Source organism: Ranitomeya imitator, chromosome 1 (genome assembly GCF_032444005.1).
Source record: "Ranitomeya imitator isolate aRanImi1 chromosome 1, aRanImi1.pri, whole genome shotgun sequence".
Taxonomy (NCBI): domain Eukaryota; kingdom Metazoa; phylum Chordata; class Amphibia; order Anura; family Dendrobatidae; genus Ranitomeya; species Ranitomeya imitator.
In genome coordinates this window covers 289985085-290000568 of record NC_091282.1, presented here as the reverse complement: position 1 = coordinate 290000568, position 15484 = coordinate 289985085, and the positions used below count along the sequence as shown (strand labels likewise).

Below are 15484 nucleotides of genomic sequence, written 5' to 3'. Positions count from 1 at the left end.
TATGGGGCGCTAGTTGCCTCGGACTAGTCCATGTTATCATGCCCCTGATAATTTACTGGAGCTGTTGTAATCACCAGCCCCTAGGTGTACGGTGTTCCGGCTTCAGAGGCGCAGTCCGCATGAATGGAAGCCATCTTCTGAATGTCCGGTCATGCGCATTGTGTCTCTGAAGCCGGGAAGCGTACACCCGTCTGCAGAGATGCTGCCGAAATGAGCGGTAAGCATGCGCGAGATTTGTAGGGTCTGGCGATGAAGACAGCTTCTACAAATTATGTTATCACGCCCAAAGGTGTGTGATAACATGGAAAGAGGGCTGACTAGTCTGGGGCAACCAACGCCTCATCAACTGGTCAAAGCCCTAATTTACATAGAAAACAGAAAAAATATAAATGTTTTTCAAACCTAATTTTTACGTAAAAACGTTATACAGGGCTGGTTAAGCAGGGAATTTACTGATACATAAGTGAATGGTGCTAGGTTGGAGGGCAAGGGGGACCTGACAGGTTTCCTTTAATGTAATGGGTCCAACAAATAAACCATAACACTTTTGTCCTTAGTTTGAATAAAGTGACAGTGCCCTGCAGCCCCATTCAGTTTTTATTGGGCTGCCAGAGATCGATTAATACAAAAAAGGCGATCAGTGGAGATATCCACGGTAAGACTGCCCACTGATCGTTCGGGTGAAAACTTCTTGTTGCCAGGATGCCCCTTTAAATCTAAAATCCCAACAGTTTGAGAAAAATGGAGTATACAAAACTATAATGTGTAGAAAGGGTCTGACATAACAGATCATTTTGTAAATCAGCATATTTCTGTAATGGTAAGGGTTGTTCTAGCAACATCATACTACCAACATCACTGTTAAAGTACCAGTTTGATCATGCCAATATTTTAAAATGTTACTTTAGTATATTTGAACTCCGTTCTTAAATTACCAGCAGGAGCAGATCATCATGAAAAATGTTTACCTGGAAGTTTGCCTTGTTCCATCCTTCTTTCTGAAGAGCACTGCGGAGTTCCTTATAGCTCCAGATCATCTGTAGGACGTGGGAGGCAGCTTTCACCTCTCTTGGACACTGACTGAATAATATAGCAGAAGATTCAAGACGTCATTATTGTTTTCACCACCAAACTGCAAACATAGCTATACAATGACAGGCATAGAAACCAAAGGGCCCCTGTGCAAGAACAATATATGAGTCCTTTGCAGTCAAATAGCTCATCATAATGCACTGTTCCATCTGCTTTTGGAGGCGTTAGTGGACCCTTCTTACCTTTTGTGCACAGGTAAGGCTACGTTCACACTAGTGTTCGGCTAGTGTGCGTCGCGCTAGCGTCGGGCGACGCAGCGGCGACGCACGCGTCATGCGCCCCTATGTTTAACATGGGGGACGCATGCGTTTTTGCTTGTTGCGTTTTCCGACACGTGCGTCTTTTTTGACGCTAGCGTCGGACCAAGAAAACGCAACAAGTTGCATTTTTCTTGCGTCCGATTTTCGTCAAAAAACGACGCACACGTCGAAAAACGCAGCGTTTTTGCGTGCGTTTGCACGCGTTTTTCGGTGCGTTGTGCGTCGCCGACGCAGCGGCGCACAACACTAGTGTGAACGTAGCCTAACAGTAATTAAATGTTCACCCCTGTAGCTATACTGTTCTGTACAAATATACTATTTTCATTCCCAAAAGAAGAAAAAACTAATAATATAAGAAACTTTGCAGTATGTATACGAAGCCTTTCAGAACAGAAAGTTCTCAGTATGCCATGTTACAGATGCAGTGGAGCTGCCGCCTGGTCAGTTTCTACAAAACTGCCACCAATTATTAATACATTTTGATTACTTGAATCCGAGTCAAGGCTGTTACAAAATCTTCTCCGAATCTACAATACTAATGATCAGAATTAAATGTCATTTATTAATTCTACTTTAGAATCTTACATTTGCACACAGAGACGCAAAACATAATAGGCTTTTAATGAATATTTGGAGGCATGCTTTAAAGGTTTTGGACAGCTTTAACATGAAAACATTTTTTTTTTTTTTTATTATGTTAGTGCATTACCTAACGGCAAGCACTGACAGTTTTCATTCCTTTATTAATTTTCAGATCCTTTGATATGCAGCTTCCAGCCTGATCCATATTTCAGACTTTACACTTGCAGGAGTGTCTCTCCCAGTAATTTGGGCTGGAAGTGACGTATGGGCGTATACAAGGTGCAGTTGTATTTATCAGCACAGCTTCTATACTGAACTTATTTCATTATATATAGTATACTAGCTGAAGAGCCCGGCGTTGCCTGGGCATAGTAAATATCTGTGGTTAGTTATAGCACCTCACTCATCTCATTTTCCCCCTCACTCCTCTCATTTCCCCCCTCACTCCTCATTTTCCCCCTCACTCCTCTCATTTTCCCCCTAACACTTGTCATTTCGACCTCACATCTGTCATTTTCCGATCACTCCACTATTTTCCCTCACTCCTCATTTTGCACGACCTTTTCATTTTCACCTCACACCCCTCATTTTCACCTCACACCTCTCATTTTCCCCTCAGTATATACATGTTTGTCATCTCCCTTATATATAGTATACACCTGTATGTCATCTCCTGTATATAGTATATACCTGTAGGTCATCTCCCCTGTAAATAGTATATACCTGCTGTATGTCATCTCCTCCTGTATATTGTATATACCTATGTGTCATCTCCTCCTGTATATAGTATATACCTGTATGTCATCTCCTCCTGTATATAGTATATAAGTGTGTCATCTCCTCCTGTATATACCTGTATGTCATCTCCTCCTGTATATAGTATATACCTGTGTCATCTCCCCTGTATATAGTATATATGTGTGTGTCATCTCCCCTATATATAGTATATACCTGTGTGTCATCTCCTCCTGTATATAGTATATACAGTGGGGCAAAAAAGTATTTAGTCAGTCAGCAATAGTGCAAGTTCCACCACTTAAAAAGATGAGAGGCGTCTGTAATTTACATCATAGGTAGACCTCAACTATGGGAGACAAACTGAGAAATAAAAAATCCAGAAAATCACATTGTCTGTTTTTTTAACATTTTATTTGCATATTATGGTGGAAAATAAGTATTTGGTCAGAAACAAAATTTCATCTCAATACTTTGTAATATATCCTTTGTTGGCAATGACAGAGGTCAAATGTTTTCTGTAAGTCTTCACAAGGTTGCCACACACTGCTGTTGGTATGTTGGCCCATTCCTCCATGTAGATCTCCTCTAGAGCAGTGATGTTTTTGGCTTTTCGCTAGGCAACACGGACTTTCAACTCCCTCCAAAGGTTTTCTATAGGGTTGAGATCTGGAGACTGGCTAGGCCACTCCAGGACCTTGAAATGCTTCTTACGAAGCCACTCCTTCGTTGCCCTGGCGGTGTGCTTTGGATCATTGTCATGTTGAAAGACCCAGCCACGTTTCTTCTTCAATGCCCTTGCTGATGGAAGGAGGTTTGCACTCAAAATCTCACGATACATGGCCCCATTCATTCTTTCATGTACCCGGATCAGTCGTCCTGGCCCCTTTGCAGAGAAACAGCCCCAAAGCATGATGTTTCCACCACCATGCTTTACAGTAGGTATGGTGTTTGATGGATGCAACTCCGTATTCTTTTTCCTCCAAACACGACAAGTTGTGTTTCTACCAAACAGTTCCAGTTTGGTTTCATCAGACCATAGGACATTCTCCCAAAACTCCTCTGGATCATCCAAATGCTCTCTAGCAAACTTCAGACGGGCCCGGACATTTACTGGCTTAAGCAGTGGGACACGTCTGGCACTGCAGGATCTGAGTCCATGGTGGCATAGTGTGTTACTTATAGTAGGCCTTGTTACATTGGTCCCAGCAATCTGCAGTTCATTCACTAGGTCCCCCCGCGTGGTTCTGGGATTTTTGCTCACCGTTCTTGTGATCATTCTGACCCCACGGGGTGGGATTTTGCGTGGAGCCCCAGATCGAGGGAGATTATCAGTGGTCTTGTATGTCTTCCATTTTCTAATTATTGCTCCCACTGTTGATTTCTTCACTCCAAGCTGGTTGGCTATTGCAGATTCAGTTTTCCCAGCCTGGTGCAGGGCTACAATTTTGTTTCTGGTGTCCTTTGACAGCTCTTTGGTCTTCACCATAGTGGAGTTTGGAGTCAGACTGTTTGAGGGTGTGCACAGGTGTCTTTTTATACTGATGAGTTTAAACAGGTGCCATTACTACAGGTAATGAGTGGAGGAAAGAGGAGACTCTTAAAGAAGAAGTTACAGGTCTGCGAGAGCCAGAAATCTTGATTGTTTGTTTCTGACCAAATACTTATTTTCCACAATATGCAAAAAAAATGATAAAAAAACAGACTGATTTTTTTTTCTCAGTTTGTCTCCCATAGTTGAGGTCTACCTATGATGTAAATTACAGACGCCTCTCATCTTTTTAAGTGGTGGAACTTGCACTATTGCTGACTGACTAAATACTTTTTTGCCCCACTGTATCTGTGTGTCATCTCCTCCTGTATTAGACCTCGTTCACACGTTATTTGCTCAGTATTTTTAAGCTAAATTGGCAGCTTGATATATACTGCCAGGGGGGAGGGCTTCCTGTTGGCTGGGGATTTATTAGCTCACACATACACATAATAGACAGGTCATGTGACTGACAGCTGCCGTATTTCCTATATGGTACATTTGTTGCTCTTGTAGTTTGTCTGCTTATTAATCAGATTTTTATTTTTGAAGGATAATACCAGACTTGTGTGTGTTTTAGGGCAAGTTTCATGTGTCAAGTTGTGTGTGTTGAGTTTTGTGTGGCGACATGCATCTAGCAACTTTTTGTGTTGAGTTGCATGTGACAGGTTAGTGTAGCAAGTTTTGCGCAGCAAGTTTTGCGCATGGCGAGTTTTATGTGTAGTGCGTTTTGAGTATGTGCAAGTTTTGTGTGAGGCAACTTTTGCATGTGTTGCAACTTTTGTGCATGTGGCAATTTTTCAGCGTGTGGCGAGTTTTCCATGAGGTGAGTTTTGCGCGTGTGGCGAGTTTTGCGTGATCCTAGTTTTACACGTGGCGTGTTTTGCGATGGGCGAGTTTTCAGCGGCGACTTTTGTGTTTCGACTTATGTGGCGAGGTTGGTGTATGTGTTTGTTCACATCTGGTAGCTGTAAATTTGCCTCCAACACTTTTCCTTTCACTTTTCCCCCATTATGTAGATCGGGGCAAAATTGTTTGGTGAATTGGAACGCGCAGGGTTAAAATTTCGCCTCACAACATAGCCTATGACGCTCTTGGAGTCCAGATGTGTGACTGTGCAAAATTTTATGGCTGTAGCTGAGACGGTGCAGATGCCAATCCCGGACATACACACACACATTCAGCTTTATAAATTAGATTTCATGTGCTCTCCACCTTTTCTAAAGCTAAAGTTTTATCTGCCTTCGCTGAGGCCAACTTAACTCATCTGCTTTTCTCATGTCTGGGTTCATCTTTAGTTACCTGGATTTATTTATAGTTATAAGTTTTTCAATTCCCTGTGTCTGGATGAGGGAACGGGCATTTTCAGAGCTGTCTGTGACAATTTCATGGATAGTGTTCAGGACAGCAACCACAGTGTCTTCTTCCAGATTCTTAGCAGGACGCTGTTGCCCTCCAGGCAAATTTCGGACCAGCTGTCCCATTGCATAATTTCCTAAAAGAAAAATAATAAAATAAAGCAAGCCACTTGATTTAGGTCACAAGGTTATATACTTCAGGACACTTAGTCATAACATCTCATGCAACGTGCCAATGAGACAATCTTTACCGGTTTTCAATATGTATATTTACCTACTCTAGAAATATGGATTTCAAGACTATTCCCTTCTCTGAGCTGTTCTCTTATTTATATTTTCCAGCCTTGGCTTCCCTTACGTTGCTTGGAAACCTGGCATTTACCTTTTCATGTGATGTGAATGTAATGCACAGAAAAAAAGAAAAATGCTCTACATCAGGTGCTGGGCCTCTGACCTTTCCCGGCGCCTGCGCACTGCAGTACTTTGCTCTGCCCTCAACAGGGCAGACAAAGTACGCCTGCACCACAGCCGCAGCGTGAAGACAAGAAGAGGGTGTCATCTGATGAAGATAGGAGGCGCCGGACCGGACCGTGATGCCCATCGAACCGGACCGTGATGCCCATCGGACCGGACCGCGATGCCCATCGGACCGGACCGCCTGCCCAGGTGAGTATAATCTAACCTCTTTTTCTCATCTTTTAGGATACATCCGGGGCTTATCTACAGCATTCCAGAATGCTGTAGATAAGCCCCTGATGCCGGTGGGCTTACCTCACCCTCGATTTTGGGGGTGACAGGTTCCCTTTAAGTTGCCGAATAATTCTGCACAGGAATAGTTATCTGCACAAACAGATATCCTCCTAAGATAGCCAAATCTAAAAAAAAACAAAAAAAAAAAAACACTCCAACGTCCAAAAATATTAAGCATTGATATGAGTCTTTTGGGTTGATTGAGAACATAGTTGTTAATAATAAAAATAATCCTCTAAAATACAACTTGACTAATAATTCTGCACACAGTGTAGTACAAGTCAGGGTTTGGCTATAAAAAAAAAAAAAAAATCTCAATTTCTGATGATCTTCGGAGCATCATCAAATGCATTATCTTCAAATGGAAAGAACATGGTACCACAACAAACCTGCCAAGAGGGCAGCCCACCAAAATTCTCACCCCGGGCAAGTAGGTCATTAATCAGAGAGGCAGCACAGAGACGAAAAGGTAACTCTGAAGGAGCTGCAGAGATCCCAAGCAGAGACTGGACTATCTGTCTGTACGACAACAATAAACCATACACTCCATAGAGGTGGCCTTCATGGAAGAACGGGCAAAAAAAACCTTTAACTTACACACAAAATTGTAACGCTCATAACAAGCATTACAATTTTTGTGCGTAAATTACAATTTTTTTTCCTTTTCTTGCGAGACTTCCCAAATGTATGGAGGAAGGTGCTGTGATCAGATGAGACCAAAATTGAACTTTTTGGCCACCAAAGGTAAATGCTATGTCTGGTGCCAAACCAACACAGCTCATCACCCCAAGAACACCATCCCCATAATGAAACATGGTAGTGGTGGCAGCATCATGCTGTCGGGAAGTTGTTTTGGCAGCAAGGACAGGGAAAATGGTGTGAAATACTGGGATATTCTTGAGAAAACCTATTTCAGTCTGTCAGTGATTTGAGACTGGGACAGGGGTTTACCTTCCAACAACACAATGACCCAAGGCATACTCGAGTGCTTTAAGAGGAAACCTGTAAATATTCTGGAGTGGCCTAATCAAAGCCCAGACCTTAATTCAGTGGAGAATCTGTGATTGCTGTTCACCAGAGGAAACCATCTAACTTGAAGGAGCTGGAGCAGTTTTGCCTTGAGGAATGGGCAAAAATCCCAGAGGAAAACTCAGATTTATCCAAAGCTAGTTGCAGCTGTAATTGCTGCCAAAGGAGGCTCTACAAAAGTACAGGACTTGAGGGGGGTAAATAGTTATGTGCACTAAAGTTTTAAGTAACTTTGACCTATTTGTTTATTGTTGCACAATAAATTCACAATAAAAAGAAAACCAAATGTTCACAGTTGTACGTATGTTTTTTTTTTTACAACTGATGCAAACCCTAACTAAAAAAAAAACAAAAAAAAACAAAAAGTAAAATCCCAGGTTATGAGGCAACAAAACAGAAAAAATGCCAAGGAGACGTGGGCTGGTGAATACTTTCACAAGCCACTGTATATCTCTATACCTATATGCGGTAAATTATGCATGTGGATATATATTCCACTGCCTAAATGACATTTTAATAGCTTATCATACTATGCATATTAACCCCTTCACCCCCGGAGCTTTTTCATTTTCGTTTTTTGCTCCCCTCCTTCCCAGAGCCATAACTTTTTTGTTTTTCCGTCAATATGGCCATGTGAGGGCTTATTTTTTGCGGGACGAGATGTACTTTTGAAAGATACCATTGATTTTACCATGCCATGTAACAGAAAACGGGAAAAAAATTCCAAGTGTGATGAAATTGCAAAAAAAGTGCAATCTCACACTTGTTTTTTGTTTGGCTTTTTTGCTAGGTTCACTAAATGCTAAAACTAACCTGCCATTATGATTCTCCAGGTCATTACGAGTTCATAGACACCAAACATGTCTACGTTATTTTTTATCTAAGTGGTGAAAAAAAATTCCAAATTTTGCTCAAAAAAAAAAAAAAAAAAAAAAAAAATGCGCGATTTTCCGATACCCGTAGCGTCTCCAATTTTCGTGATCTGGGGTCAGGTGAGGGCTTATTTTTTGCGTGCCGAGCTGGCGTTTTTAATGATACCATTTTGGTGTAGATACGTTCTTTTGATCGCCCGTTATTGCATTTTAATGCAATGTCGCGGCGACCAAAAAACGTTATTTTGGCGTTTTGATTTTTTTTCTCGCTACGTCATTTAGCGGTCAGGTTAATCCTTTGTTTTTATTGATAGATCAGGCGATTCTGAACGCGGCGATACCAAATATGTGTATGTTTGATTTTTTTTTAATTGTTTTATTTTGATTGGGGCGAAAGGGGGGTGATTTGAACTTTTATATATTTTTTATTTTTTTTATATTTTTAATCACTTTTTTTTTTTAATTTTGGCATGCTTCAATAGCCTCCACAGGAGGCTAGAAGCATGCATAACTCGATCGGCTCTGCTACATAGAGGTGAAGTACAGATCACCTCTATGTAGCAGAAATGCAGTGTTGCTTTGAACGCCGACCACAGGGTGGCGCTCAAAGCAATCGGCCATCAACAACCATAGAGGTCTCAAGGAGACCTCTGGTTGTTATGGCGATGCACTGCTGACCCCCGATCATGTGACGGGGGTCCGCAGTGCGAGCACTTCCGGCCGCGCGGCCGGGAGCGCTAGTTAAATGCCGCTGTCAGCGCTTGACGGCGGCATTTAACTAGTTAATGGGCGCGGGCGGATCGAGATTCCGCTCGCGCTCATTGCGCGCACATGTCAGCTGTACAAAACAGCTGACATGTCACGGCTTTGAGGTGGGCTCACCGCCGGAGCCCACCTCAAAGCAGGGGATCTGCCAGCTGACGTACTATTCCGTCAGCTGGCAGAAAGGGGTTAAAATAAAATCTGTCAGTAGGATGAACCCTCTTAAACGGTTTATATGGGCATTCAGGTCATAGGACCTGAAAAAAAATAATACCTTGATATCTGCGATCCGATATCTTATTCCAGAGAAATCCACATTTTTCTTATACGTAAATAAGCTGTTCAGTGCTATAGCCGGATACTGATCTGCATGAGAATCTGTCTCCAGAGATTATTATAAAGAAAAGGTATGTTACCAGCATGATGTGTGATGCCCGCTCTCTTGGACTGGTCTTCGGATCTCCCAACCTGAGCATGACAGCTGCATAGAAATACATGCTTTCATGCTCGGTTCAGTAGAGCCAATGTCCAGTCCGAAGATAGCATTGGCCGTCTAGCTTAACTGACACATTTGCAGGTGTCCTCTCACCGCTTAATTTTCCATCTCACAGGTAGTGTTGCAATACAGCAGAGCTGTGAGAGCTGCAGCTGCTAAGATGTTTGTTATGATACAAAGTTAAGTTCTCCTGCTCTGGGTTAGTTACTGTATATACTCAAGTATAAGCCGAGAATTTCAGCCCATTTTTTTAGGCTGAAATTGCCCCTCTCGGCTTATACTCGAGTCATTCCCAGGGGTCAGCAGGGGAGGGGGAGCGGCAGCCGTCTCATCATACTCACCTGCTCTTGGAGCAGTCCCTGCAGGTCCCTGGTTCTCTGCCGCTGACAGCTTCTTCCTGTATTGAGCGGTCACATGGTACCGCTCATTACAGTAATGAATATGGACCCGACTCCACTCCCATAGGGATGGAGCCGCATATTCATTACTGTAATGAGCGGTACGATGTGACCGCTCAATACAGGAAGAAGCTGTCAGCGCCTGGAGAAGCAGGGACCGCGCCAGGAGTAGGTGAGTATGGGGACAGTGCGCAATATTCACCTGTCCGCATTCCACCGCTGGGCGCCGCTTCATCTTCCTCTGCAGGTCAGAGGGCGCGATGACGCAATTAGTGTGTGCGCCGCCCTCTGCCTGAATGTCAGTGCAGAGGAAGATGGAGCGGTGCCCAGCGGTGGACTATAGCAAGTGCCGGGGGTTTGAGCGATGAGAGGAGAGTATGTGATTTTTTTTTTTTTTTAGTCACAGCAATAGCATATGGGGCAAATGGGTCTATGGAGCATCTTATGGAGCCATAATCAGCATTTGTGGAGCATTGTAGGGGCAAATATCTGTACTGAGCATCTTATGCAGGGCTGGCGTTAGGGGCAGGCAGACCAGGCAGCTGCCTGGGGCCCCCACTCCCCCAGGTAGCAGCAGGTCATGCAGCCGGTATAGTTCAAAGCAATGATGGAGGAGAGAGCATCACCTGACGCTCCCTCTCCCATCATTCCCTGCTCTGCCTCTGACACAGCGGGTGCGCATCATTGCTGTTCTATATACTGTGTGGGCTGTGCTATATACTACTGTGTGGGCTGTGCTATATAATACTATGTGGGTTGTGCTATATATTATGGGGATATATTATATTCTATGGGGGAGGCTGTGTTATATACTATGTGGCTGTGTTATATATTTGGGGGGTACACTATATTCTATGGAGGAGGCTGTGTTATATACTATGGGGGGCTGCATTATATTCTGTGGGGGGCTTTATTAGATTTTATGAGGAATGATTGCATCATACTCTTTGAGGGGGCTAGATTATATTCTATGGGGAGGTGGGCTGTATTATAACCTGTTCGGGGTTACATTATTTTCTATGGGGGGCTGTATTATATTTATATTCTATGAGGGGTGATTGCATCATACTCTATGAAGGGGCTACATTATACTATATGGGAGGGCTGCATTATATTCTATGGGGAGGTTACATTATACTCTGTGGGGTGGCTGCATTATACTCTGTGGGGTGGCTGCAGCATTATACTATATGTGGGCTGAATTATACTGTATCGAGGACTATGGGGAATACATTATACTATATTAAGAACTATGGGGTGCATTATACTATGGGAAGTGAATTGTACTACATGGATGACTATGGCGGTGCATTATACTACATGAAGCACTGTGAGGAGTGTATTATGCTATATGGAGGAATGAGGAGTATATTTTAATATATAGAGAACTATGAGGAGTGTATTATACTATATGGAGGACTATGGGGCACATTATATTATATTATATGGAGGACTATGGGGTGTGCATTTTACAATATGGAGGACTGTGGTGCACATTTTAATATATGGAGGAGTACGGGGTGTATTATACTAAACAAGCAAAATGCTGCATATTCATTGGGTGATTGGATTGTTTATGCCGGAATAAAAATCACTGTTCTCAGCAGGACATTGCCGGTGTAAACTGTAGTTGTGCTGATGAGAACATGATACTGTATGGTGATCTGTTAGTGATCTATTAGTGATCATTCTGTCCCCATCATTCTTTCTCAGACGGTGGAAAGAGGGCGGGAAACAAGCGTCCAACGACTTCAGTATTGTCGAACACACTCGTTTAGCGGCCTGAGATCAGCGCATGTAAATACAACCGAAATGCTTCTGTATGATGTGTACTATGTTAGCATTTGGGGCACCATTTTAAACTTTGCCTAGGGCACCACTTTGCCTAAAACCGGCCCTGATCTTATGGGGCCATAATGAGCATTTGTGCAGCACTGTATGGGGCAAATGTCTGTATGGAGCATATTATAGGGCCATAATCACCATTTGTGCAGCATTATATGGGGCAAATATCTGTATGGAACATCTTATGGGGCCATAATCAGCATTTGTGCAGCATTGCATGGGGCAAATATCGGTATGGAGCATCTTATGGGGCCATAATCAGCATTTGTGCAGCATTGTATGGGGCAAATGCCTGTATGGAGCATCTTATAGGGACATAATCAGCATTTGTGCAGCACTGTATGGGGCAAATGTCTGTCTGGAGCATCTTATAGGGCCATAATCAGCATTTGTGCAGCATTATATGGGGCATATTTTAATATGGAGCATCCTATTTGGCCCATCATGAATTGTATGGAGCATTATATGGGGCTTCTGATTCAATATGGATATTCAAAAACACGTAACCTACTAATGTCTCAATTTTACTTTTATTGGTATCTATTTTTATTTTTGACATTTACAGGTAGCTGCTGCATTTCCCACCCTAGGCTTATACTCGAGTCATTAAGTTTTCCCAGTTTTTTTGTGGCAAAATTAGGGGGGGGGGGCTTTGGCTTATACTCAGGTCGGCTTATACTCGTGACTCCGACTTTCATCTAAAATAAGCTCTGGAAACAGATTCTCATGCAAATCACCATCCAGCCCATAGCTCTGAACAGCCAATAATAATAATAATCTTTATTTTTATATAGCGCTAACATATTCCGCAGCGCTTTACAATTTTGCACACATTATCATCACTGTCCCCATGGACATCTAAATTCCCTATCAGTATGTCTTTGGAATGTGGGAGGAAACGGGAGATCCCGGAGGAAACCCACGCAAACATGGAGAGAACATACAAACTCTTTGCAGATGGTGTCCAAGGTGGGATTAGAACCCAGGACTCCAGCGCTGCAAGGCTGCAGTGCTAAACACTGAGCCACCGTGCTGCCCTATTTACATATAAGAAAAATGTGGATTTCTCTCAGCTCACAGATATCAAAGTATCATTTTAGTCAGATTCCAATGACCTACATGCCCATATGGACAGCTTAGTAGGGTTGATCCTACTGACAGATTCCCTTTAAATCAATTGTACAATAGAGTGTCAAACATTTGCATGCCAAGGACAATTGTATTGTGAAAAAGGAAGAAAAAAAAAGTAAGAATTCAATGACTAAATAGAAGAGCACATACCAATCAAGTCTTTGTTGCGCCGGTCCATAGACAGATTCCTTAGAGCTATGGCGACAGCCCTTACTACTTTGTCAGAGTCTGACTGAAGCAACTCTACCAGCACTGGCAGACCTCTCTCCTTACGGACTGTAGCACGGATATAGGTAGACCACTAAGAAGCAGGAATTTAAAAAAAACAAAATATCAGGATAACCTGCAAATAAAATCTGTAATATTGTACATACACATTGCATTCAGTACTGCTGCTCTTTTACACTCTTCAATAATAAATCAAGATATGAAATCTGTAAGATACTCACACTACAGACTACTTTGTTAGGCTTCTTTCACACTTGCGTCGGTACGCGGCCGTTGCTAGGAGTCGGCGCGACGTACTGACGGGCGTTGTGAAAATTTGTCACAACGTGGGCAGCGGATGCAGTTTTTCAACGCATCCGCTGCCCATTCTAAAGTCCCGGGGAGGAGGGGGCGGAGTTCCAGCCGCGCATGCGCGGTAGGAAATGCAGGATCCGACGTACGAAAAAACGTTCCCTTAAACGTTTTTTCGTGATGACGGTCCGCCAAAACATGACGCATCCAGTGCATGACGGACGCGACGTATGGCCATGCGTCGCGATCCGCCAGCAATACAAGTCTATGGGAAAAAACGCATCCTGCGGGCACATTTGCAGGATGCGTTTTTTTTTCCAAAACGACGCATTGCGACGGAGGCCAAACGACGCAAGTGTGAAAGTAGCCTTAGGTGTAATAGTAAGGAAACTGGATAATTTAAAACTGTAGCCTGATGGCTATTCTAAATTATAAGGGTTGTTCTTCTGATGAACGTGTGCAGTCACTATGTGAATATAGACTTTGGAATCATTTCTGCATGCACACCACATAGTGTCAGCATTCTCTGGTGTTACCAGTGAGAGGGGGCAGTTACGTGACCACAAGTATGCTATTTGCATGCATGCAGTCATGTACTGACTAGACGTAATCGGCCTCACTCAATTCACTTGAGAGAGGTAGCGCATGCATAATCTGAATGCAGCCGGAAGCAAATCACATAATTGCGGTCATGTAACTTCCCACTCAGTCCAGATACTGGAGAATTCTGACAGTGTGCGCTGTAAAGATTCAGAAATCTGCAGTCACAGAGTGATTGCATACTTCTCAAAAGACAGCACAACCTCTGAGATTCTTTCACCTTTACTTGGGTAGATAAAGCTAGTTTTCTATGGAAAAAGTCCTTCTACAGGTAAGGCTTCTTTTACACATACCGTTGTTTTGCGGCCTCAATAGTTTTCTATGGGGCCACAAAAACGGGCCGCAATAATCTCACTGTGCGCCATATGGCCCTGAGGACCGTATTTACGGCTGTGAAAAAAGATCGAGCCTGCTCGATCTGTTTCACGGCTTACGGACACGGCCCCCATTGAAAATCAATGACAAAAACAATGGATGGTTGTTTTCGTGTTGCACCGTGACTTCCGGTTTTGCGGAACGCCATTTTTTCCCCAATACTTTTGCTATAGTATTGGGAATCCGAAAAACGGCGATCCACAAGTTTTTTGTGGTCCGCTATTGCTGCAGACCGTGAAAATTGTGGCAATACAGCCTGCAAAAACCCGGTATGTGTAAAAGAAGCCTTATACATATAGACTACCAGTTAGGACTCCACTTGTCTTCTCAGTATTGGTTACATTGTTAAGATCGCACCACCATATTTTCTCTCATCCGAGAGTGTCTGGACAATTATGCTAATCACACTCAGATCAGAATATGATCAGGTTCTGATCAGATTTTCTCAGATGAGAAGATGGAAAAAAAAAATAAAATCGCCATCTTCTCCATTCTGTCAGTCCGTAAAAATCGATCTGTACTCTGATGTCACCCGAGTTCAGTTCGATTTTTTCCACAGACTCGCTGACTTGCATGGCCTAGTGTGATCCGAATATCAGATACGAATCGTGCATGCTGCGATTATTTTCCTCGTTATAACTTGGTCCAAAAAAAAAAAAAAAACTGGACATGTGAACAGCATCACAGAATAACATTGGTCCAGGTGCAATCTGATGTTTTGCCGGATTGCACTTGAACTGAGAATACGGTCGTCTGCACGAGCCCAAATAGAGATATCCAAAGCTGGCTGTACATATGAGCTATGTATCTTAGACAATTGGCAGATCAAGCGGTTCCTCGCGAGATCCATGGCAGTAACACACACAGGTGAACAGATGAGGTTCATATAATAAGATGGACCTGCCAATGAGCTACAGATAAATGTACTGTATATGACTTAACGTTCCACGCTCCTCCATGCACAACTTTTTGAGCTCTCTGGTCTCTTTGGATTACATTTATTTAACCCATGCTTAATAATTTCATCTGAGCGCAGATCCCATGGAATGTGACCATATTTATAGGCCCTGTTTGCACACACACTCACACGTTGCTAGTGCATCATTGACTTTTATAGGCTCCACCAAAGCTTCTGTATTTTTGTTTACA

At 42.9% G+C, this 15484-nt stretch overlaps 1 protein-coding gene across 18 annotated transcripts in view; it reads right to left on the bottom strand.

Annotated features, from left to right (window-relative positions):
- ARVCF (ARVCF delta catenin family member) overlaps window positions 1-15484 on the bottom strand; it is a 1214127-nt gene that overhangs the window by 14075 nt on the left and 1184568 nt on the right. For all 18 annotated transcript variants that reach the window (XM_069756268.1, XM_069756252.1, XM_069756181.1 and 15 more), the window contains 3 exons: window positions 12992-13142; window positions 5503-5695; window positions 969-1080 (listed from right to left, as the gene is read on the bottom strand). In XM_069756268.1, the coding sequence (XP_069612369.1) occupies window positions 969-1080; window positions 5503-5695; window positions 12992-13142 (456 nt within the window). The remainder of the gene's footprint in view (window positions 1-968; window positions 1081-5502; window positions 5696-12991; window positions 13143-15484) is intronic.